Source organism: Nelumbo nucifera, chromosome 4, assembly GCF_055504915.1.
Source record: "Nelumbo nucifera cultivar China Antique chromosome 4, China Antique-T2T, whole genome shotgun sequence".
Taxonomy (NCBI): domain Eukaryota; kingdom Viridiplantae; phylum Streptophyta; class Magnoliopsida; order Proteales; family Nelumbonaceae; genus Nelumbo; species Nelumbo nucifera.
Window position 1 is genome coordinate 94601039 of NC_142652.1, and position 26590 is coordinate 94627628.

Sequence of the window (26590 nt, forward strand, 5' to 3'; positions counted from 1 at the left end):
TCAACGAAGTTGTCTAGATACTCCTTGGCAGAATAGTGTGACAGAGCATAAGAACGGACATGTTCTCAATGTTGTGAGGACCTTTTATAGGAGTCGCATGCACCATCTTCCTTTTGGGTGGAAGCAGCTAGTACGAATGTATTCTTGATCAATTACATTCTTTCTTCCATTTTTGCTAATGCATCTTCTTTTTAGAAACCGTTTGGTCGTCCGCCAAACTTATCTACTCTTCATGTGTTTGGTTGCTAATGTTTTGTGCATCTCCCTACTCATGAACGCTCTAAATTGTCTACTCAATCTGCTATGTGTGCCTTTGTGGGCTATAATCCTAACCACAAGGGATTTTTATATTATGATCCACCTGCCTACCGCTCCTGCAATTGTGTGCTCTAGTATTTGTGCCTATTACCCCCTTCGTCCCAGTTCAGATCATTCCACAACCGCTCTTGTAATTGATACTCCTTTATTTTCAGATACTCCTCTTGTTTCATATATGCCCATCTTCTCTTCTTCTCTCGCAAGCAGTTGTGTGTGCTAGTCCTTGTGCCTGTTACCCCCTTCGTCCCAGTTCAGATCATCCCACAACCACTCCTGTAATTGATACTCCTTTATTTTCAGATACTCTTGTTTCATATACCCCTTTTGCTTTTGTTCCTCTTCGTCGTTCTACTCGCATTTCTAGACCTCCTAACTTCTATGGTTTCCCTTCAAGCCATAGCTCCTTGTCTACCGTCTTATCTTCCATAAATATTCCTTGTACCTATTAGCAAGCCAGTAGCAACTTTCATTGGAAAGAAGATTCATGCATCAAGCTTTGCATGAAAATGACACTTAGGATCTTGTGCCTACACACTCAGATGCCATTATTATTAGGAGTAGATGGGTCTACAGTATCAAATTGAAGTCCAATGGCTCCCTAGAACAATACAAAGCTTGTCTTGTTGCCCAGAGGTATATGCAAGAATATGGTATTAATTATGAAGAGGCATTTGCCCCAATTGCCAAGATTACTACGGTTCGTGATCTTTTGGCTCTTAGTTGTACACTCTTGGTCCGTTTATCAGTTGGATGTGAAAAATGATTTCCTTCGTTACCCCAATTTCTTTCTTTGTTGTTGCCGGCTATAGCCAAAGTTCTAATTATTCTCTCCTTATTCCTAGAAGACCTCAAGGTATCGCGATCCTCCTGTTCGTTGATGATATGTTGTTGACTAGGGATGATAAAGAAGGAATTAGAGAACTTAAATCCCTGCTTCATAGTTTGTTTCATATGAAGGACTTGGGTGCTCTCACCTACTTTCTAGGACTGGATGCCCAAAGAAGTGATCAAGGATATTTTATGTGTATGCTTCTGATCTTGTCAAGTTGGTTGGTCTTATTGATGATGAAGACAAGCAGGTCGATACTCCTTTAGAGTTGAATGTCAAGTTATCAAAGTCAGAAGGTTCACTACTTCTTGATGCCACTCTCTTTCAACAACTTGTGGGCTCTCTCATTTATCTTACTACGAGTCTATGACTCATCTTGATATCTTGCATCTCTCTTTAAGGATGTGCTCATCTTCCTACCCTTATTCCTCTTTATGCTGACAACACCAGTGCTATCAATATCGCCTTAAAAATCCAGTTTTCCACAAGAAGATTAAACATAGTGAGGTGGATTGTCACTTTATTAGAGGCATGTTTCTTATAGATTCTATTTCACTTCCTCATATGGCCTCAGATATGCAGATTGTTGATATTTTTACTAAGGCTATGACGAGATCAAAACATCTCTTTCTTGTGAGCAAACCAATGCTTATGACTTCGCATCAGTTTGAGGGGGAGTGTGGAGAGTTTTGATGTATCCTATTATAAAAGTCCCTGATGTATTGTGTCTTATTCTTTTATTTTTTCCTCTTTCATCCCTATAAGGCCTTTCTTGTAATTGTACATATTTTAATATATAAAAGGCTCTTTGGGGGTGGAGGTCGATTCATTCTATTGGCACCCCTGAAATTGTGTGTTTCTCTCTTGTTCGGATCACCAAGTTGACATGAATTCCATCAAAATGTCCACTACCATATTTGGCATTAATGATTCATCTCCAAAGCATGTCTAGTTCTGACAAATTCTCCATAGTTGCTTCCCTAAGAGCACCTTATTTACTTTGCAGTTTGGTTTTCTACCCAAGCCTTTACTCAAGACCACAAGGTGAAATTTATTGTCATCATATTTTACCATCCCAACTGCCTCTGGAAAGAACATCACACTTCCACCCAGCCAATTTCCTGACAATCCCTTGATGACTGGATTCCAAATTGACTTTGATTTATAATTAGCTCCCATGGGCAGAAACAAGATGAAGGAAGATTGTCGGATGCATGGACAAGGGCCTCTACCAAATCAACTAGATTTTCCATGTCCTCAACTCCAAGAAACTTTGCTTCAACTTCAAAACACACCAGAATGCATCTCAAGTACCTCAACATTTCATGATTAGCATATGGGGTAGCCCAGTGCATGAGGCTCCTGCCAATGTGGGGTCTGGGGGGGATACATGTATGCAGCCTTACGGCCCTTACCCCTGTACATACAGAGAGGCTGTTTCCAAGATTTGAACCTTGGCCACCCAGATCACAATAGAGCAACCCAACTGTTGTGCCAAAGCCCACCTTCACATTTCATGATTAGCATCACAAAAGAAAATTGCATCATTAGCAAACTGCAAATGGGAGATCTTTGGACCTTCAGGGGTTACTTCAAAGCCCTTAACCAAACTAGTCTGCACTGCTCTCATCACTAAACAGCTCAAGGCTTCCAGAATAATAATGATAATAAAAGGAAAAGGGACATGGGGTCTCCCCACCTTAGAAACCTAGCTCCTTTTAAAGTGACCTTTGGTAGAGCTATTAATCAGGATGGAAAAGTAATGAAGAAGGAATGGAATGAGCTGATCAACTTCCTCCACTTAATAACCATCATATGGATGTAAGAGTTAATCTAAGCTAATTTACAAAGTCCCAACTAACAGCCTTCCATAAATGCACCTTTCACATCATAAATTTTGGTCCAGATGACTCTCTTAAGTCTGGATGCAAATGTTCTTAGCAAATTCAAGTATTGAGTATTGACCCATGGAGATTAAAAGCTCCCCTCACCTAAACACAATCAGATCCTAGAAAATCCCAACAGGATATGAAAAGGCTTATGGGATAGCCATTGGTGCCCAGAACTTGTCCTTACATAAATCTTTCAAATCTTTCTCATCAAAAGGGCTTTCCAGACAACCTGCATCAGCATACAATATTTGGGAGAAAACTATATTACCTGGCTTTGGTCCAAACCCAACTGACCCAGAAAACAGCTTCTTAAAGTGGCAATCTATGAACCCCTAAACCTCTCATTCCCCTTCAACCAACTTACCATTTGATGCAAAAACTTGGTGCTCTTATCTCATTCCTCAGCCATTGAACCCACAATTTGTCTCCAATAAGCTGCTTCCATTCTAGCCATGAAGTATTCTTCCTTCACTTTCTTTCTTGCTTCCTTATCTGCTTTACTAATATGAATTACTTCTTCAAGAATACCAATCCTCCTTATGATCTAAAGAGATTTTCCTTTTCTCACTTCTACCTTCCCAATTCCATGTAATTGAGTAACTCAGATCCTTAATTTGATTTTCATCAGTTAGAGTTTAGCCTATAAAGCATGCATGGAGGGTCTTCAAAGGGAATGTTGTCCAACCACATATCCAACTTCTCCTGGAACCCCATTACTTGACCAAATCTGTTCAAATTTAAAGGGAGACAGTCTTCTTTGAAAGCCTATTCTAAGCAAAAGAACGGATTCATAATCAGAAACTGACCTGGGAAGAGCTTCTTGATGACCAATTATCATCATGATCATCTAAGCCTGGTCCCAACTATATGGGATGCCCATAGCTCTTCTAACCCCTTCAACTTGTAATAGATCACTTACTACTAATGCTAATGGACTTCTCTGCACATCCCAAACCATCCTAATCTACATTACCTCATATTATCACCTACTGGAGCTACTCCTAGGTTCTTTCGAATATGTTCATTTCTGATCCTACCCTTTCTAGTTTTTCCACTCATCCATCTCAGCATTCAATTTCTACCATACTCATTTTTAGACATGTTGTTTCTTGATTACCCAACACTCAGCTCTATACAGCATTGCTGGCCTTATAACCATTTTATAAAATTTTCCTTTTAGCTCAAGTGGTATTCTCCCATCATATAAGACTCCAGATGCACCCCTCCAGTTTTCCCATCCCACTCCATTTCTATGGGGAACATTCTCTTTGATCTCTCCCTTGCTATGAATTTGCAAACAAGGTAATAGAAGTGGTCACAGTGAGATATACTCTCGGTCTCCAATCCTTGATGTACCATAAATTCCACCCCTATTATTATAATATTTGCATTGCATATTTTCTATTTTGGTATTACTTATTTTAAAACCACCTGCTTATGATGTATTTGTCCATAAATCTAATTTAACATTTGATCATTTTTTGGTTTCATCAATCAATATCATCAGAAAACGATATGCACCATCAAAACTAAAAACTTTTAATAACTAGGATTTTTAGTGAGTATTTTAACTGTTTTAGTGGGATGAAAAGGAACCTTAGATATGGAGGATGGCTGAACCAGATCTGGTTTTCACCAAGGTTTGTAGAGAAAATTTAGAGGGAGAAGTTTCTCTTTCTAGAGAAGGTCTGTGGATGTTGAGAATTGAGGAGACTTATCTGAGATCAAACTCAGTCATTCTCAGTCCTTTAATTGATGTAGAATGATGGTTTCTGATTGCCTTTTCCCAGGTCTTTGGCTGTGGATAGCTAAAGCTCAAAAACCCTGAGAGAGAAGATGAAAAGATAGCAGAAAGAAGAGAAGCCTAGGAATCACTCCCTAGGGTTCCTAAAATCACTATAGGACCTAGGGAATCACTCACCTCAAGTCACACAAGTGGAAAATAAGCTATAAAATCTCAGGATGATAAGCATGATAATACAAGTTCAAGTCTCAGAGCACCCATTTTGTGCAAAAATGCCATGAGTTAGGTTTGTATCCAGTCCACTCCAAAAACCCTAGATAGGTAGGACCAATATGGGTAATGACCTTTTTTTCTTCTATATCCATGTGGATATAGGATAAATTCACAAACTTTTTTTATCAATGCTAAATTCACAAACTGTGAACCATGTAAAATGAACATAATATAGTTCAATTGTTGAGTTCTTTTGTTGCTTATTCAGAAGACTAGAAGAGCTTATGCTTCAAAGAAATAACAACCAAAAAAAATTGTAGTTTTCCTATCTTTCTGCTCACTCTGTCTATGATATAGTTGTTGTTTTCTGTCAGATAACTAACAACCAAAATCTAAAGAGCAAAAAACTTACAGACAGATATTCCAAAACAATGAAGAAAAGATCAAGGTTTTTACCAACCCTCTATGTGGAGCCTCTGGAAGGTGCCTTTTCTAATGCCACAAGACTGATGATCTGGCTAAAGCTGGGGTTTGTAACTCTTTTCTGGATCTGTAACTAAGGCTCAGTTTGCAAAGAGTACAAATAGAAATATGTACAGTGCAAAACCATGTATATTGTATTGTAAACCTTGTATTTGCACTATACATATTTCTATTTGTACTCTTTCCAAACTGAGACTAAGGGTTTTATTATAGAAAAATTGAGGGCAAGACATCAGACTTTGCAGTTTTGATGTGTCTTCACCAAGGTTCAGAATTTATCCTTTATTTATTTGTGTTATTCATAGACAATTTGACTAAACATATTCAGAAGGCCTATGGTGTATCATGCATGTTGTTTGCTGATGGCATTGTTTTAATTGATAAACTAATGAAAGATTGTTTGCAAAATTAGGTTTATGGACAAATACTTTAGAAACAAGAGGTTTTAAAATAAGTAGGACTAAAACAGAATATATGCTATGCAAATTTAATAATAATAGGAGTGCAAATCAGGATACACTCAGGATTGGAGACCAAGAAATAACTCAATGTGGCATTTTTCTGGTACATTGGTTTGATAATTCCTAACAAGTGAGAGATTGAAGAGGAAGTCACACATAGAATTAGAGCAGGATGGACAAAAAAGGAGGGTGTGTGATAGATGAATACCACTTAGATTAAAAGGAAAATTCTATATAACAGTTGTAAGGCCAGCTATGCTATATAGAGCAAATTGTTGGGCAGTCAAGAAACGTGTAAAAAAAATAGTGTGGGACAAACGTACGCCCTGGATGAGTGGAAAACTAAAAATGATAGAATCAGAAATGAAGTCATTCAAAGGAACCTAGGAGTAGCTCCAACAGGTATAAAATGAGAGAAAGTAGACTAAGATGGTTTAGTTACATGCATAGAAGACCATTGACAGCACCCATAAGAAGTGATCTATTGCAAGTTGAAGCCTGAAAGGGTTAGAAGGGCTAGGGGTAGACCAAAAAGGACATGGATCAAAGTAGTAAGAAATTATCTAAGCACTCATAATTAACAATAGATATGGGATTAAACAGAACAGAATGGCAAAACAGGATCCATGTAGTCAACCCCATATAGTTGGGATAAGGCTTGGATGTTAACAATGATGATGATGAACTAAGGATTTTGTTAATTTCTCAAAAGAATACTATGTACATGATGCCAAACATCAAACCTCATAGGCTGGATTCATCTCCCTGCCCCTCCATATTGGTTTTACATTGTATTGAAGCCTAAAATGTTGTAACCCATTCTCATAACTAGAGGGACATTGGATAATAGCGGAAGTGGTTGAACTGAATAACTTATTGCTTTGTCTTTTAGTGGATAAATTGATTATATAACAAATATTTAGAGGTATAGTAATCTACCCAACATGACATTCATCCATTAAGGGGCTCCTTAATAACTTATCCACAAAAGGACAATGCAATAATTCATTAAGTCTAGTCCTTCAGCTTGGTATAATGGTAAAACCTTGGCCTGACAAGCATGAGATCACAGGTCTGGATCCAGGAGTACCCACTTGTGCAAACAATTAAGAAAAAAAAAAAAAAAAAACAAAGATTAGGTCGGTGTTGAGTCTACCTATATCCCAAGATCCCAGGAAGCTGGGAGCCCAGGACAAACATTGAGTAATGACCTTTCTTTAGCCACTTCAGCTGTTACTTAGAGTCTCAGAAAGCTCCTAGGTGTTGTTTTACTGTTTTCTATCAATTTTCTATGTCCAAGTCTTCATTCTCTTTCTCTAGGTAAATTTCTGTCTTTCAAGTGTCAAGATAAGGCATTTCCTGATCAGAGAAGAAGTCTGTTAAGACAATACAAACCTGACGAAGATTAATTAGATGTTCAAATGAATCCTTTATGGTGTTACAAAAGGATTCATTCCTGAAGAAGCTTTCTTCCCATATTGTATCAAGAGAAGCCTTAAACTCCAAAAGAGAAGGCACCAAATCTCTGTCCTTCTCCTCATCCATAATAATGCCCTGCCCAGTACCCCGGATGTAAGAGCTAAGAGCCTGCCTTAGAGATTCAAGAGCAGAAACCCTTGAAAATAGTGTATACATCCTCCGAAGATCCTCAATACGGTTCCCATCCATCAATAATGTAAATCCCTGAAAAGGCCACAATGAACAAACAGAAGTAAAAGAGGTTATGTCAGAAGTTCCAAACTACAAAAAAAAAAAAGCACTGGAGAATTAAACAGAGAATTGCAAAGTCTAAACATGAAGCATACCTTATCAAGAATTGTGGAGGTATGGCGCTCAAGAAGTTGTCTTTCTGCAGTAGCTTCCAGTGGCTTCCTCGTACATGCATCCAAATAGAGTAAGCATCTTTCATGCTCCTCATGCAACCTCAGCTGCAAGCATGCATGCTTCAATTAATTGAAAGTAAAAACATATAACTTGGATTCAAGCAAGTAGAGATCCCTTCTCAATAAATAATAAGTGCAACATAAAATGCACAACTCAGTAGAGCAACAGAAAAAAGGGGGGAAATGGAAAGAAAAGACATAGGTAGCAAGAAAAGAAATCAACAACAAAGTACCTCCACGTGCTTCAGATAATCTGGAACATCTGACTGCTGCATGTACTTCACACCCTCAGCAGCATAAAATTCAGATGTGCACTCAAGAAATGGCTTCTCAAAGCTTTCTGAGTAAATTCCTAGAGCAGTAAACATCTTCAAAAGATGATTGAGGAGCGTCCTATCAATTGCTTCACCTAATCTGGTAGACCATAAACAAACATTGTGCATTAGAAGGTGTTAAACGAAAAAGAACTATCAGTGCAAAGACCATTAACTATGAACAGGAACAAGATGGTGACTTCTTGTCCAATAATTTTTTTAATCAGCTACAATAGAAAAGAATTATATTAACAAGTGAAAACTGAAAAGACATTCATTCCCAAGAGTTGTGATTTAGGAATTAAGAAAAAATCCGCAACAGATGAATGTTGACCTGATTCAAAGCACTTAATACTAAGAAACTGCAAACTCATCAAAAAAAAACTAAGAAACTGCTACACAATTTTACACTTGCCTCCCTGGATTGACCCCCCAAATGGCCAAACTAATTCTCCTCTAGCCACTCCTTCCCTAGCAAGAGTATCTATTGGACTTTTTAGCACATCTAGGAATCCAATTGAATTAGCAATTCATACGAGACACCAAAATTCTAATTTCTCTTATCAAGTGCCCAAGGATCCAAGTACCTTCTTCTTCCAACACTAACCAGCCAATCAGATTTTGATGGCTGTTTTTATGCCAAAAACAAGGGATTCTTCCCCCTCAGATTTTGAAGCCAAATCAGGGGTCCACCCCATTCTTATTCTTCTTCTTTCCCCTCAGTCTTTGATTTCAAAATTGAGGGACTGCTCCATTCTTCTTCTTTTTCTAGGCACCCCTTTTTCTTCCTTTATTATATGGATTTGGAAGTTGAGAAAGACCTAATTAAACTATATTATTTATTATTCAATGTTAATCCTGGGTTTGGTACTGGTTGACCTTGACTTTACTGTTCTCCATGCATATAATGAATACCTTTCACTTTGTACCTCAGTTTTTTTTTTTTTTTTGACAAGTAAAAGATCATTAAAACCAATAAGGATAAGCACTGTTACAAACATCCCAAGGGGAGGTGCAAGGTGCAGCCTCACTATTAAATAAAAAACAGCACAATAATTACAATTTCTCCAAACACAACTGCTCCCTAATTGCCCCTTGCTTAGCTAAAGAATCAGCCAATGCATTAGCTTCCCTCCCCACCCATTGTATAATCAAATTCATCTGCTGTGTTAAGCACTGGAACTTCTTCATTTCATCTCTATAACACCAAATCACTGACTCCGGATCTTTTACCCAGCCTACCACCACCTTGGAGTCCCCTTCAATCACCAGGTTCGTTGATCTCTTTTGCAATCTGAACACCTTGTAATACTGCATACGGTTCAGCCTTTAAAGATTTGTGTATCTCAGTTTATAATTTCTTATATTGTATATAATAATCATTTGCAATGTCTCAATTTGTAGCTTGAAGTTTGAATTATTTTATTCTTGATTCTTGAATGATGAAATTGAGCATGTATGGACTCTACGGCATATGCAATGCATGTCTCTTATCTTAGTATTTTTCATGAATCATGATGCATGTCTAAGTCTGTCTAACAAGTGAACAGGGAATTAGAGAATATAAAACATTATGGTTCTTTTTAAACAACTTCTGGATAAGGTCTCATCCTTTTCTTAGTAGGATATGATAAATCTGGTCAGTACTGGAAGCTAGTGCAAAGCAATTTTCTCTATCTTTGAGAGGTTTAGGTATTTTTATGGTTTTTTGACAACTTTTAGAAAAATCAGAAAAAAAAATCTTACAATTTATGATACGATTACAATTTTCATAACATTGCTATCAACTGATCAAATAAGATTACTCCTTCCTAGGCAATCTATCTTTGAAAGGCAATATATGTCCTGAAACATTATTGCAAGCTAAAAATTCAAACCTAGACCATATCAAAACATAATAAGAAGAGGACTCACAACTAGGTTTTATGCAGAACTGTAACAATCATAGCACTAAGATTGCTCTATTTGTTTAACACTGACCAAGATCTCAGCAATGAACAATTTAACACCAGAACAAAAAGGTGACTTATTAATCTATTCAGTTAGGCTGTATTTGGAAACGATGCAAATAAGTGTGAATGCAAATATGTAGAGCGTAAAACAGTCCATATAAATTGCAAAGTTGGGTTAGTTTTGCACTGACAAATTTACCTTCTTACCAAACAGACTTTTAGCTGTAATGGATGCAAACACGAATTCCAATAAAGCATATGCCTTTTATCAAAAGCCCACTTGAATGCAAATTTACTTCTTTTTTATTGATGTACTTTTACATCTTATTATCAATGTAAATATGCATTGGAAAATGTGTTTTCTGCCATTTGTCAATGCATAAATGTAATGTTGCCAAACACAGGCAAAAGTGAACCAGAGTGCAAATTTACCCTGAACCGGGATTTACACTCAATTTGCATCATTTCCAAACGCAGCCTTAAACACAAAAATCTAATAGTGGTTGCAATGTTCCTGAGAGAGCAAAAAGATAAATTTTCAAGAGTAGTACAATGCTGTCATGAGTCATAAGTATTGATACCTAGAAGTCAAGATTATTATGTTTCCCCTTTTCTTAGAAATTGAAATCTTGAAAGCACCAAACATACCTTTCCTTTTCAATCAACCTCAGAAGGCCCGTGACTGTTTTGTGCTCAACTTCTGAAGACAAAGAGAGATGTTTGCGAAACAGTTGCAACCCCATATCCCACAATGAACGCACATTTGGGGTTTGTTTTACATATGTTCTGTCAAGATATAAAGCTATACCACGAATCATCAACATTTGGTCACAAAGATCCTGCCAGCATTTCTCTACAAGAGCCAAGAAAACCACCAAATCTGGGCTCTGGCCAACCAAAGATTGTAGTGCAGCCGAAATGTGTGATTCACATTCCTTCTCAATTCGTTGATAAAGATTTCCTCCCATCTTGTGGAGGCAAAGATCACAAACAGCCTAATGACAAGGTAGGTGGTTTATTTCTAACCAAATGCACAATAATATTCATGCCTAAGAATGAAGATGCATTGTAAACAAAACAACAATACTGCAGAAAAGTCTTACCTGATAAAGCTTCTCAGAGTCACAAGAGTCTGGCTGCTTCAGAAATATGGCACTAATGGCTGACTTCAATGTTGCCCAGGTATCCTCCTCAAAATTTGTTGGCAGCTTCGGTTTAGCTTCATGAAACAACGACAAAATGAAAAAATAATCAGGCACACTGTTATAGAAATTGTATAACAATATACCATTTATAATTCCAAAATGTAAAGCATGTTGAAATCGAAAACATATTCACCAAAAAACTTTTCTCCAAATTGTGTGCTACTTACCCATCATTACTTGCATGTGGAGCATATTTCAATAAAACAGTTAACGGATTATATATATATATATATATTGAGAAAAGGTGAAGTAATTTTATTAAACCAGATAGAATGCAACAGATCCTCCCCAAAGGGAACACCTTGGATAGGGATCAGCCAACCCTAAACAACTTTACAACTGCCATAAAATCCTAGACCCCAACGGATTTTATATAAATAATCTGCTTAAATTATATTATGCTAATATGCTAAATGCATTACTAAACATAACATGGTTGTCTAGTTGAAAATGCATCTATAAACAAATACCTTCAATACAAAAACTGAAATAAACACTCCATTTGTTTGCATTGCAATTTCATTTGCACTAGTACAGATAAATGGGAGTGTGTTCTGGTTAGCTTTTGCTTTAGGATTTAATTTACTTCACCTGCACTGCAAACAAACAAAACAAAGTAAAACTTAAAAAAAAAGCAAACCAGAATTCCCACTCCAACACTCCCATACTTTTGCACCAGGGCTAATGAAAGTGCACTGCAAAGTGCAAACAAATGAGGCCAAAAGAACAAAAAGAAGTGCCACAACAGCTTTTACATTTTTCTGAGGATATTTGTTGTTTGGTAAAATTTCAGATACAAATTAACTTCTGCATATTTGCTGAGGTTTCTTTTTTTTTTTTTGCTGGTCTTTCCCTATACCTCTTATACCCTGTGCTAAGCCCAGCCTTGCCCATGATCACCCTATCTCTCACAGTCGCATCTGCATAACATCCCTAAATATTTACCTATACTTGTCCAATGCAACAACGTGATCACCCTATCTCTCACATTCCAAAACATTTGCTTTGGAAGAAGTTTGGACAAGAAGAGGAATTTCCCTGAAGGTAGTGGAGCTGAGAAAAGCTTCGCTGATTCTTGAAGAGAGAGCAGTCTCCTGGTTTCAGGGATTCCTGTAGGGAGTTAAGAGAACCTTGTGAACAATAGAATGGAAGTGTAGTCTTGTGGAAGAGGGAAGAAGATATTCTGCTGAAAGAAAAGAGAACAAAAAACAAAGATTTGTGGGCATCTACAAATACTATGGAGAGGGTCTGAAACAGTTCACTTGCTTCCTTGAAGAGAGAGAAGCCTCAGGTTGGATAAAATAATACAAGCAATGCAGGAGTCTCCGTTCAGAAAGGAAGAGAGTCAGAAGAACTCCAAAGAGAAGATGGAAGAAACAGAGTAGAAGGAAACAGAAAAAGGGAAACCAATACGGATAAGGATGCTCAGATTGATGCAAGTTTAGGGTCGATGAGACTGGATCAATAAATCCAAAAAAGAGTGGGAGAACAAACTAGTAATCTCCATGAACAGGGAAGTTACAAATTGGAAAACCATGGGTGAAGAGATTCAACAAGTTTTGAAGGTTTCAGAAATGCTGCAGATTATTCCTATTGACGGGCAGAAGGCTGTGGTTTCTTGTAGAAATCCCTGGCCAAACTTTGAAGCTGTGTCGGCAATAACAAAGCAAGGAATGACAGTGGTAGGAAGATGGTCCCCAAGTTGCAAAGAGAAAACTGTAGACCCAACAGGTTGCATTGAGATGAGAATTCTGGGGCTGCCTTATCATCTATGGTCGGATGAGAGTTTTAACAGAATTGCAAAGTTGTCTGTAGAAGTTTTCCCAGATGGTCAGATGTTCAAAGCTTGGATAGCTACCTCTGTGGAACCTCGATGGTGGAAGGAAGGAAGGGCTGGAGAAGATGAAGCTGACGTGGCCAAAACCTGGTCTCGAGGCAGCCTTAGAGATAGAGGAGAACGGAGAAAATTAGAAAGTTTCATGAATAAGGAAACTGAAAAGGCTGAGAATTGGAAAGGTGTAAATCAAGTTACCTCTCGGTTTGGTAATTCGAAGCAACAAGTCAGAAGTTCAATGGGTATGTTTAAAACCTTTACTCAGGCATTAATGTGTTCAAAAGATGGAGGCATGGCAGGTTCAAATTTAAACAAATGTTCAGGGTGGAGACAAATGGGAGACAAGGAGAATTAATTCTTGGTGCGCCTTCGAATGGCTTGGCCCAGTCACGAGGTGCTTTAAATAGACACGTGACATTAGAAGAGAGTGGGAGTGCTGTTGGGTCAAATAGGCCTGGCCCATTAAAGTTGAAAAACTTAGAACCAAAAAGGAAGTCATGTAGTGATCATGTGACTACTAAAACAGATCGAGAGTTAGGGGACCATTGTTTGGGTGTATCATCGTCCCAAACTAAAGCTGCAGCGGCGAAATCTTCCTCTCAATGCAAAACTCCAGTGGCAGGCTCAACAGCAGGATCTAGTTTGGGACTTGCCTGGGAGCTGAGACTGGTTTCCTACTCTTCCAGTCCAGAGAAGCTAAATAGGGGACCATTGTTTGGGTGTATCATCGTCCCAAACTAAAGCTGCAGCGGCGAAATCTTCCTCTCAATGCAAAACTCCAGTGGCAGGCTCAACAGCATCTAGTTTGGGGCTTGCCTGGGAGCTGAGACTGGTTTCCTACTCTTCCAGTCCAGAGAAGCTAAATCCAAAGTACAATCAAAAGAAGAGCAAGGCTGAAATAATAGATTCGGGGTGGATAAGCTTGGAGGACAATATGGAAGGAGAGGAGAACTCTGAAGGTTCCAGCTTCAGCAGTGTTAAAAGTAAGTGCCAATCTCGGCTTGGGGAAGAAGCAGAAGATGGTTTGAGACTACTGTTTGACAACGAGCTCTCTACCACACTTCCTAGGCTCTCAGTCCAGCCTGGGAAAGAGGTAGGAAGATTAGGCTCCACTTCAGAGGAAGTAAAATCTAAGACAAAGAACAGAGGAGAACTGCGTTCAAAACAAGACCAAGTACAGGGTATCAGTAGGAGTTGTGAAGTCAACCCAGAACTTCTTAGTAGAACTACAAACTGTCCCATTCCCACAGATAACTATCTAGAGGTTGGTTGTGAAGGTAACACCTCCGGATTAAGCCCAATGATTGGGATTAAGGGTTCGCCAAATCCTCCAGCAAATCATCCCTTTGTACAAAATTCTCATTTGAACCCAGTTTTTGTTGCTACTAATGTTTCTTCTAGTCCTGTGTGTGTTGTGCCTACAGGAGAGACTAGCCCAACCTTGCAGTCTACCAATCAGGATGATCACGTGCAAGAAATAGAGGTGATTGGTGATCTGCTTTTGGAAATAGTAGACATGGAGATATGGGATAGAATATGGGAGCTGATTATGGAACTGTTTAGAATTCAGGTGGAGGAAGAGATGGCTGAGCAGAATGAAAGGAATGAGGAGGGTGACACTCCAAGTCCTAGTTTTGAGAAGGAAGTTAAGGGTGATGGAAGAATAAAAGCAGAAGCTGGTTCAAAAAATGAAAAGGGGAAAACAAAAAAAAAGGGGGGGGGGGGGGGGAGGAGAAGCTAGAGGAGCCTAGGATTAGAGGAAATGGTGTAAAAAAGCAAAGAAAGAAAAAGTTAAGTGTGAGGTGGGTTATGATAAAGGAGTGTTGGAAGGAAGAAGAGGAAGAAGTGGTAAGTGGAATCGTCTGCTCAGGGTGCATTTTGTTTTGGTGTCCATGAAATTGATAGGCTGGAATGTAAGAGGGTTAGGAAACTCAAAAAAAGGAGGAGTGATTAGGGGTCTGTTGAGGAGAGAAAAACCAGACATTGTGTTGATTCAAGAATCAGGAAGCGGGTGAGAAGTATATGGTCAGCTAGAGACGTAAGATGGGCATACACAATCTTGGGGAGCATTAAGGGGAGTTATAACTTCGTGGAAAAATGCAGAGTTGGAGTGTACGAGGAGTTAATTGGGAAGTATTCAATGCCCAAAGAGTTGAAGAGGAGGGTGGATGATTGCGAATGGGTTTTAACTAATGTGTATGGACCCACCTCTTATAAGGAAAGGGAGGAACTTTGGGTGGAATTAGCAATAGTGAGAGGTTTATGGGAGAGTCCCTAGTGTTTGGGGGGAGATTTTAATGTCATAAGATTTTTGAGTGGAAACCCACCAAACCACTGGATTACATTGAATATGAGGAAGTTTAACCTCTTCGTAGAGACCTTTGAGTTGCAGGACTAACCTATTCACAGAGAGAATTCTACTTGGTCAAATTTTCAAGAGGTCCCCACTTGTTGTAAATTAGACAGATTCCTTTTCACAACTAATTGGGAAGTGGAATGGCGATAGTCACAGAACTGCCAAGACCTGTTTCAGACCATTGCCCAATAAGTCTGGCCCAAGAGAGGGTGGGGGTGGCCCTTGACCTTTCAGATCTGAGACTATGTGGCTACTGCACCATGATTTCTTGCCAAAGGTGAAGGAGTGGTGGGAGGATGATCAAGTGGAGCTCAGGTGGAAGGGTTATAGATTCTATAAGAAACTATAGATGCTGAAAGCAAGAATTAAGGTTTGGATTTTGGAATAAAGAGAATTTTGGAAAGATTGGAGAAAGAAAACAGGAAAGTAGAATAGAGGAGCTAGATGGTGAGGAAGCTGAGAGAAGTTTGAGTTCAGAAGATAGGAAAGAGAGATGGGGGTTGAAAACGGATCTAGAAGACATTCTAAGAATACTTGGAGACAAAAATCTAGATGTCAATGGCTCAGGAAAGGGGATGGCAATACCAGTTTTTCCATATGTTGGCAAATGGGAGAAAGAGGAAAAACTTAGTGCTGAAATTGTAATGGAATGGGCAAGTATTGACAAGAGATAGGGATTGTGAACCATTGCAAAACGCTATACGAGGGCTCGAGGAGTTCAAGAGAAGATTTAGAGGACCCGGAATGGAGGGCTGGAAATAGAGAGTTGTTGGAATCCTTGGAAAAGAAATTTGAGGTTCAGGAAGTGAAAAATGTAGTCTTCTCGATGGAGAGATCTAAGCCCTAGGACCATATGGTTTTACGATGGCATTCTATCAAGATTGTCGAGAGATAGGGTGACCTGATGGAGGTTTTTGATGAATTCTATGAGAGGGGCAAATTTAACTCAGGTGCAAATGCAACTTTCATTGCTTTTGATACCAAAGAAAGTGGATATAATCCAGCCGAAGGACTTTAGGCCCATAAGTCTGATAGGAAGCATGTACAAAATCATTTCCAAGGTTTTGGCCCTAAGAATAAAAAATGTACTTCCCTCAATGATTTCTCCAAATCAAGGGGCCTTTGTTTTTGGGAGAAAAATAATGGATCAAATTCTCATTGCCAATGAATGTGTAGAGTTCAGAAGAAGGGAGAAGCAAAAGGGACTGGTTTGTAAGTTGGATTTAGAAAAGGTTTATGACATGGTGAACTGGAAGTTTTTGATGGACATTCTCAAGCGTAGGGGTTTCAAAGCAAGATGGTGTGGATGGGTGAACGGCTGCATTTCTTCATGTCACTTCTCAATTTTGGTAAATGGAGTAGCAAGAGATTTTTTCCCCTGCCAAAAGGGGCCTTAGACAAGGAGATCCCCTTTTCTCCTTCCTATTTACTTTGGTAATCGATGTGTTGAGTGAATTGATCATAAGGGCAGATGCTAACAATATGTTTAGAGTTTGCAGATGATAATATCTTGTTTTGAGAGGGGAAAGCAGAACTTATGAACCTAAAAAGGATAGTACATAAATTTTAGAGGATCTCCAACCTTAAAATTAATTGGGGCAAGAGTTGTGTAGCAGGAATAAATTTAGGGAGTGAAGAGGTGAATCTGCTAGCTGGATTGTTGGAGTAATTTTAATTTTCTTTATAGTGTTGATTCCCAATGGTTCCTATCGGTGATAATTCCTAGAGGAGCCTATGTGCTAATTCCTGGGTTATTTTATTTTCTCTCTTTTCTTACAAGTCCCTCTTGCATCATATTGACATCAAAGAAGTTGATCTTGCATCAAGCCGATTTGTATGACTTTCTCCTATCTCTTGGTTGCAGATGAGTCCCACCACAAGATGTAGTAAGCTTGTTCAATTCCGACTTCTTGAGACAACAGAAGATGAAGGATTATGTGGAGGACAATAAGAGCAGCTTTGGTTTGGACTTTGGACAATCTGGAAAGAAAGGAACCAAAGGAAAGCTTTCCATAATCAGATCGGATGGTATTCTGGAGAAAGGAAGTGAAAGTTGAAGCCAAAAGCTCCGTTTCGAAAAAGGCGGATATGAGGGTAAGGAAAGGTTAAAGATCAGAGAAGAAAATAAAGCCACCATTTACTGACCAAAAATAAATAAATAAAGCCACCATTTTAGTGGCCGAGGAAGTGATCATATGACTGAAGGGTTTCTTGGATGGGGCGATTCTCTGTTAAAAAAATAGGCTGGAAGAGCAAAGTAAAGGCAACTGGGAAGGGTTATGAAGTTGAGCTGAGAAGAAATACTAAGAGTTGGTTTGTAGCGATTATGGAAGTTGGTGGGGATAATAGAAAACACATGGTGTGTGTGCCAGAGGGTAGAGAGAGAGTAGGATGGAGAATGTCCTCAGAGGCTCTGCAGGAGCATCTACTAAGTGTAGATAGAAGACAAAGCTCAAATCTTTGTGGTGGCTCAGAAATCAGTGATAAGCAGAGTTACAGAGATAACTCAAAAAATAATTCAAAGGATGAAGAACAAAGCGTCAAAGGACCTCAAGCCATAGTTTGCAGTGACTCTAGGAGTCGAAGACTGCTCTTAGAAGTAGCGGATAGAGAATGGGAGAAGAACTTGATTTTGACTGTAGACAAGAGAGTCCAAGATTGGGAGAATGTTGCAGGGGCGGTTGCGAAGAGATTTAATTTAAAAGGTAATGTTATAATTAGACCTTTTGATGGGCTATGTTTTATGGAGCCGGTGAAGAAGTAGTGACCCCAAATGCTGAGTCGGTGGAAACTCCAGTCGAAGAGTAAGGGTAGAGAACTGGTTTCCATCTTGTAACCAGAATAACATCTCAGAAAGTCCTCTCAAGCTCCAGTTGGTAGGGCTTCCCTTCAATTACTAGAATGAGGAAACTCTGGTAAAATTTATTCAAGTTCTAGGTGGTTTGTTGATAGCCTTTAATCTCCAAGATCTTCATGCAGCAAGAGTTAGGGTCAATGGTCTGAAGCTCGAAAAAATTCCTAGATGCGTAGAGATCCTCATTAATGGTTGTTGGCTTAAGGTTTGGGTTCTGCTGGAAGGTGAAATGACTCTTTGGATGAAAGGTTCTAAGGAAGAAGATGTCAACATCCTTGAAGGTTGGGTTACACGTGGAAAAAAGCATTCGAGCCAGAAAGTCTCGAATAATGTACAGACGTCGAATTCATCAAAAAAAATGTACAGACGTCGAACGAAGATGAAGAGACACCACGTGGGTCAGTCAATAAGTCTCTGGATAAGAATGATGGTAGCCCAAATTTTTTGGACAGTGGAGACCAAAGTGTAGGCAACCTCCACTTTTCTCCACAAAGTATACATCAGAAATAGTTATCAGCAACTTCTACTGTTTTAACCAAGTGGGTACCTTGACTTTGATGTTTTCCCCCCAATAGATACCTTCATTGTGATGTTTTCTATGATAATGACTCTAACTTGGACCTTTTCTTAGAATCATATCCCATTTTTTCTTCTTAAACAGACCAGAAGACTACTGCTCTGGTACAAACTAATAAGATGCAGCCATAGTAACAATACAATATTATAATAAGGCGCCTGACTTGTGACTTTATCACCTAGGCACGTACCTTTCTTACATAAAGTCAAGGTTTTAAAGCTAGGCACCTCACTAAGGGCACCTTATTGCTTAGGCAGGTGCCTAAGCAACACCTTAACAACTAAGATTACTAATGCCATGGATGCTTTCTATCACTAAATGCCAAGGTTCCCTGTATCTCTTTATAATCTCAGAACTATTTACCCAATAAAGAAACACTTTTATCCCTCAATCCTCCCAAACCAAACACCTCCACCTATAACAAGTTCCCAATTAAACCAAATAGTCTCCTCATGGAAAAACTACGGTGACTACCACCCAGTTGCAGCCCAATATATAGAAAGAGTTCTATAAATACCAAGCAATGGGGTAATAAATAAATAGGAACTTAATCTTTACCTATAGCTTATACACATTATACAGATCTGGGGAGATAGGGATTTCTAACCTGTTAACAATTCTTGTAGCACAAGTATGTATTACCTCCCATAAAAAGAATCAAACTAGGTGCAGCAATTGCAAACCAAATACTCTAATCCAGTAATACAAAAGTCACTAGGTTAGAAATAGGGGAGCAAAGAAGGACCTGGGAAAATGGAACACAAAACCTGATTATCAATGATAATAGATCGTGTATTGTTACTGATGTAGGATAAGAAGAAGAAAACCCTAATTGGGTGAATGGTGGCGAGTAAAGAAAGTCCATATGAATTATGAGAGATTAGAAAATCTGAAACAGAGGGAGAGATGAGAAAGACTGCAACTCTAGATATATATATATATATATATAGAGAGAGAGAGAGAGAGAGAGAGGGACTCAAACTCAATACACACACATACAATCAACTAAAACCTTCCCAACTTAGCAGAAATTTTTGGCATATCAATTAACTAAGATGGAGAAATGCACCAACCAATTAAAACCTTGGATCTACTTACTCCATCAGTTTCCATACCCCTTTCTTTCCAAAGCAAAGCAAAGAACCTCCAATCAAAAACCATCATGGACTTCTCTCAGTCGATAACTTAAACATGATTTCTTTTGCCTTTTTTATTAGATAACTGAAAGAATTTTATTAATAGAAAACAGCATAGTTGCAAGGCATTATAATACATTAGAAGGGGGTTGCAGGGGGGAACTTTGACAAACAATGATTTGTTTTTATTTTCCTTTTGAGAAAGATAAACTTTATTAAAAAAGGAAAATGATACAACAGACCCTCCAAGGCAGTTCCATCTAAGTAGCCCCACACTCAGGGCAGTACATCTCAATTAATCACTAAATCAACAGCATAATGAGGCCCCAAAGGGGGTTGCAGGGGGAACTCCTTAGAAACTGAGGCCCAAGACCCAATTCTGCCAATAGATGCATTAATGAGCTTTTCCACAATCCTTGTTTTAGATTTAAAGATTCTTGTATTCCAAGCTGACCAGATTATACACATCACAGCTTCCAACCCCTGCTCTTTTCTGCCTTTAGAGCTCAAACCATGAATATGCCAAGCAGGCAGCAGGTCCTGCAAGGACCACCGCATTGACCAGCTCAAGTGTGATGCTTTGACAAATGACTATTTCATCTAATTTTGGTTATCTTTCACAAAGCTACTTGAGCAGGAAAAAAAACTCCAAGCCAGTAGACCTCTCTAATTCTTTCAGGTGTACAAAAGATAAACCTTAAAGCATTAATATTGAAAATAAAAAGAACAAAAGGAATATTTGCCCCCACCTTGTCAATTAGCTATGAACCAACAGTTGCCAGTGACACCATGACAAAGCACTTAAATTACTTAACTGTTAAAAGAAGAAGAATACAAGAATGATAATGGAATGATAATGTTCTTGGTGGCAATAATCCTAAACAAAGCTGAAATACAAGAATGATCAGAACCCTTACGTCAATAAAACAATTCAGTTCCCAAAATTGACAATTTTTAGGTTCCATTAACAACTTCACCCAAATAAAAAATCGTTTGTCTCGTGTACTGCCCAGTAACAATTCAATACTGTCTGAACCCAAAGCCAAATTGGCATGTAAATGGCAAATTTCTAAAATTCAATAAGGATGCCACTTCACAATCATTTCTTTCTTTGGCACAAAATTGTGGTTTACAGATGCCAATACAAAAAACAAAAAGGCTCAGAGAGGAGCAGCAGGCAAATTTGGATTGGAAAATTGATGAAAGAAGAAAAAATTATACAGCTAAACCTAAGTTATTGGCTAACGAACAAAACCACCAAATTGAAGCAAAAAAAGTGAAATTACTCATACCTTTAACCAACTTGATAACGAGCTTCTTGGCTGGTTGAGGGGGCGTTGCTTTCTTTCTCGACAAATTGGCAGCAACCCCGTGAGGGGTTCCGCTAGAGCCAACGCCTAGAGCTATTGGAGTTGCATCAACGGCGTCGACCTTGATATCATCGTCGACAATCATAGAAGAATCGTCGTCGTCAAAAAGATGGTGCTGGGCATGGTTCTGCTGTTGCTGCTGCTGCTGCTGGAGGCCATTCTTCTCCAGAGAGCAAGCCACAGCTTGAGACTTAGCCTTCTTCATGCTCGAGAAAGAGCCTCCGCTGCTGCTGCTACTGTTGCTGGCGTTGCAGTTCGGGCGCTTGTTATGGTGAGACATGAAACAATCAGAAGCGCATCGCATTAGCGAGTAGCGACTCCGAGAGATCGAACCAGAGCTGCAAAGTACTGCAATCTAGAGATTCAAATGGAGACCCTCCCTCTATCTATCTATCTCTGAGCTGAATTTAGATGAATTTTTTTTATTTTTCCTTTTTTGCTTTCTCTCAGTTTCTTTTGGTTGGGAAGGATGGGGAGCCCCAAGCCCAACCCAGAGAGGGACGCGAGCACGGTGATGAGACGCAGAAATTTCCTTTAATATTTTCTGAATGTCAGAAACTGTTTGTTTATATGCAACCCTTTCAATTCTACGAGCTACAGACATGACGGGACGATGAAAAGGTGTATTGAGTGGTGCAACTCTTCATGGGTCCCATTTGTCTATAGCGCCGAGTAACGTAAAACAGTTGCAACTCTAACAAGCAATTCTTTAAAAGGGTTTTTAGTTTTTGGGTAAATGGCTGAAACCTCCCCTCAATTTTCTGACCGTTGTTGAAACTTCCTCTCAAGTTTGATAATTACAATCACCACCCCTTAACTTTGTGACATAGTTGCAATAAACTCCTTTTGTTAAAACCTTCTAATGACATGAAAATGTCCAAAATACCCATACAGTTATTTTTCACCAAAATGTTTATTTTTCCGATTTTAAAGTTCTCTTTGTTTGTTGTTGTTGTTGTGTTTTTGTAAAAACTAGCCTCAATAATTATTGCATGGATATTTTTAACATTTTTGTGCCTTTTGTTATCACTAGTAAGTGTGCATGTACTTTGCAAGTGGCAATTGTAGGTGATGATAATGGTCGCAATAATATATCCAAAATTTTCTATAAATTTTATGTTTTTTTGTTTATTATACAAATTGCAAAATCTAAATCTGATTACATAAACACATCATCCAATTATGTGATAATCTGATAGAGTTGTGAAATTTCATGTATCATTAACAGGCCTATCTACTTGGCTAGCCACTTCTTTTTGTAATGTTTTATCTTTTTTGTGTCCATTTATCAAAAAAAATGTAAGATTTAAATTGAGCGAATTGAATAAAATGAAAAATAATAGTTCAATTTACAATTTAAACCTTACAATTAAATAGAGAATAAATTCAAATATGAATATTTTAATCAAAATAAAGTTTCACAATCTTATTCATATTTTTAATAGTAGAGTAAATATGGAATTATAGATGTGTTCAATTTTTTCTATATTTTTTTTGTATTTTGTGTATAAAAATAGTCAATGATATGTCAAACTTAATTTTTGTTTAATATGATAAATATATGATATAATACATGTGCTTGGATGTTTTTCTTTCTCAAAATTTATGTTCATTTTTATATTTTTATTATTTATTTATATTAAAGGTTAACACGTTTCACCCAAAAATTAAACTATTTATATTTCACTTTTGCCCCCATAGGCTCAACTCGGTTCCATCCTATACCTTCTATCCTACGTCTTTATCACTCGGAAAATTAAAAGATTGTATTAGTCTTTCTGTACCCACTCGCCACCCCTATTTGAGAGTGATTCAATATCATTGTCCTAATAAGGAAGTTGCTTATTGGAAAAATTCGCTACCAAGCCTTTATCTTATTTGGTTGTGCTCTGTCATTGTGGTTCACCTTCATATTTTTCATGGTCTATATCATGCAAGTTATAGCAATCCTAGGGAATCCATTCGGTGTCTCGGAGCTTCCTATTAATGATTGTGACAGTTTTTATAGGATACGTACCACCTCGTGTCAGATGAGCTTTTGGGGAGCTACAGTGATTACAACCTTAGCTACCTTTCGGATTTCTTATAGTGGAGGGGGAGAAGGCGAATTTTGCATTCTATATAGGAGGAGCTCTTGTAAAGCCTAGAGAGGCGGAAGCGGTAAATCGCTTCTATCAAGTTCCCCAATAGCAGCTTTGCTTAGTAGCTTAACTCTTTCTACTGGCATGGTGCTGCTGGATGCTTCTAATCAATAGGAAGAGGAGGAATACAAAAAAAGCTTATGATGAGCATCTATTTGAGTCGATCATTTCCACCATCTAATTCTAGTTTTTTCTTATGTAGTGGAAACGCCTCACAATCTACAGTTTTACGCTTAAGGGAAGAAATGTTCTTGGTGGATGCATGACCAGGGACCCCATAATTTGTATGCAAGATGAGCATACAGGAGTGCCAATTATTGGGAAACCGAATCTCCACGTAACCTTCATACCGAAACGCAACCTTCGTTGGGAACCTTCTTGCATGCATGTGTAATTGGTATTCCTAGATGTATTTGAAAAATCGATTCCTACTGAAACTGAATCTCCTACTTGTATATATAGGATGTAACTTGCATAATAAAATCACAACAATTTCCACAAAGTTTTTCATGGTATCAAAGCCGGGGTGCTTCGAGAAGAAAAAGATGAGGGTCTGTCGTCATTCCTCTGTCGGCAAGCGGAAACAGAGCAGTGGCACTGCACCCGTAACTTTGCACTGCACTCCTCCTGGGCGAAGCAAACCCACATCGGACATAGTCCTTGTGGTTTTGAAAGTGAATCGGTTCAGTCTCTGAAGCGACATCCCAGCACCCATAAAGGCGTCGTCGGCCAGGTCGTCTTCGTCGGTTCTATATCGACCCTCCCGGCTGGTTCTATATTGACGCTTCGGATTCAAGTGTGTGACGGCTTCATTCAACGCGAAGAAGTTCTGCGATCACAGGAGGTACAAGCAGCGCAAGATTGCCATTTTCTTCGCCTACTGTGGTGTTGGTTATCAAGGCATGCAAAAGAACCCTGGTGCCAAAAACCATCGAAGTCGATCTTGAAGAAGCCCTCTACCTCTCTGGCGCTATTCCCGAGTCCGACTGCAGAAATCCCAGAACTTGACGAGAGCATCATCGCCGCACCTGAGAACAGGAAGAGTTTACCCAGTCCTGGGTACCGAACGAGTCGAACCGAGCGAGAGTGGCCGCGCATCTGACGCAGGGGAATCTGTTTCTTGAGATCAAAGACTTGGACGAGTCTAGACTCGCCTATCACAGCCAGGAGCTTTCTGTCGACAGATTTTCCACCATGACCGGTGGAGAAGAAGACAACAAGAAAGGTGCAGGGAAGGACATGGCCATCTTCTCGCCATACTACTTGCACCCGTTTGACAACCCTGGAATTATCATCTCACATGTCCAATTGAAAGGTGAAAACTATGAGGAATGGGCGAGATCTATGAGGAACGCCCTCAGAGCAAAGAGAAAGCTCGGGTTCATTGACGGAAAGTTGGGTAAACCAACAGATGATTCGACCGATATCGAAGATTGGTGGATGGTGAATTCAATGCTGGTTGCATGGATTTTCAATACAATCGAACCAACCTTGCGAACTACTATATCATAGACGGAGAGTGTGAAAGACTTGTGGGAGGATCTGTGACAGAGATTTTCTATCGGGAATGGACCGTGAATCCATCAATTGAAGGCTGATTTGGCTACTTGTAAACAACAGGGACAAGCAGTGATGGCTTACTACGGGAAGCTGAAGGTCATGTGGGACGCGCTGGCAGAATATGATCCAATACCTCCGTGTCGCTGTAGCGGTTACAACTGCAAAATTGTGACCATACTTGAAAAGAAGCGAGAAGAAGAGAGGGTACATCAGTTCTTGATGGGCCTTGACGACGCAACTTATGGCACCGTGCGTTTCGAATATTCTGAGCATAGAGTCATTGCCGAATTTGAACCATGTTTATGCAATGGTCATTCAAGAGGAAAGGCATCAAAGTATAGCCAAGAGCAAAGAATAACGAAGTGATGTTGTGGGTTTTGCAGTACATGCTGGTGCAAAAGCAGTTGTTGCACGTACAAAGGATAAAAGCGTGAGCTATACACACTGTGGAAAATCCGGACATGAAGCAAAGGACTGTTTCTAGGTGATCAGATATCCAGAATGGTGGGGAGATAGACCATGCTCAACCGGGAAAGGAGCAGGCCGCGGGCGAAGTGGTTTGGGCAAACGCTGCCCAAGCAGCGGGAAGAGAGACTGGAGGACAAAAAGTTGGAACCACAAATGATCATGACCGCAGCGAGTTTCCGAGGCTGAGTGGAGATCAATGGACAACCCTTCTCAATATTATGAATTCACATAAATCTAGTGAAAAACTTTTTGGTAAGAAAATTCTACTGATTGGATAAATGATTCCTGGGCATCGCACCATATGACTGGAGAAATTAATTTATTGATTGAAGTTCGGAATATTACACCGTGTCCGGTGGAACTTCCTAATGGGAAGCAAACTACCGCAGTGAAGGAAGGGACTTTGCATTTGGGTGGAAATATTTATTTACATCATGTGCTTTTCGTACCAAGAATGAACTGCACCCTTATTTCTGTAGCTAAATTATTGCAAGAGATAAAATTGTACTGTCATTTTTACTAACAAGCTGTGCGTGACCCAATGACTCTGATTAGAGCGGGTGAGCAGTGTGATGGGGTCTATCAATTTAGAGGAGTGGCACCGGTTCGGGCAAATAGAACAAGTGGAATGAGTGAATGGGAGTTGTGGCATCGCAGATTAGGGCATCCATCTAAATAGATATTATCTTCTCTTCCTAAGGTAGATAAATTAAACAGTAGACCTGAAAGTGATAAGCCATGTGATGTTTGTTACAGAACAAAACAAACTAGGGAAGTTTTTCCTGAAAGTAAACATAAAACTGATGATTGTTTTTCTCTAATTCATTGTGATACATGGGGTGCTTATAAAGTACCTGCTTCTTGTGGTGCCGTTTACTTTCTAACCATTGTTGATGATTATTCTCGTGTTGTGTGGGTTTACCTGTTACTTGAAAAAAGTGAACTAGCACATATTGTTGAGAATTTCTATGCCATGGCAGAACGCCAATTTGGCAAGCAA

The 26590-nt window shown here is 39.0% G+C and overlaps 1 protein-coding gene across 1 annotated transcript in view; it reads right to left on the reverse strand.

Moving 5' to 3' along the window:
• LOC104610146 (cullin-4-like) overlaps positions 1–21934 on the reverse strand; it is a 38258-nt gene extending 16324 nt beyond the window's left edge. Inside the window, exons 1-6 of the mRNA XM_010276637.3 lie at positions 21344–21934; positions 11193–11308; positions 10738–11084; positions 8057–8237; positions 7746–7868; positions 7336–7623 (exon numbers count right to left, since the gene is read on the reverse strand). Of these exons, the coding sequence (XP_010274939.1) occupies positions 7336–7623; positions 7746–7868; positions 8057–8237; positions 10738–11084; positions 11193–11308; positions 21344–21725 (1437 nt within the window). The 5' untranslated portion in view covers positions 21726–21934. The remainder of the gene's footprint in view (positions 1–7335; positions 7624–7745; positions 7869–8056; positions 8238–10737; positions 11085–11192; positions 11309–21343) is intronic.
• Between the last annotated feature and the right edge of the window lie 4656 nt (positions 21935–26590).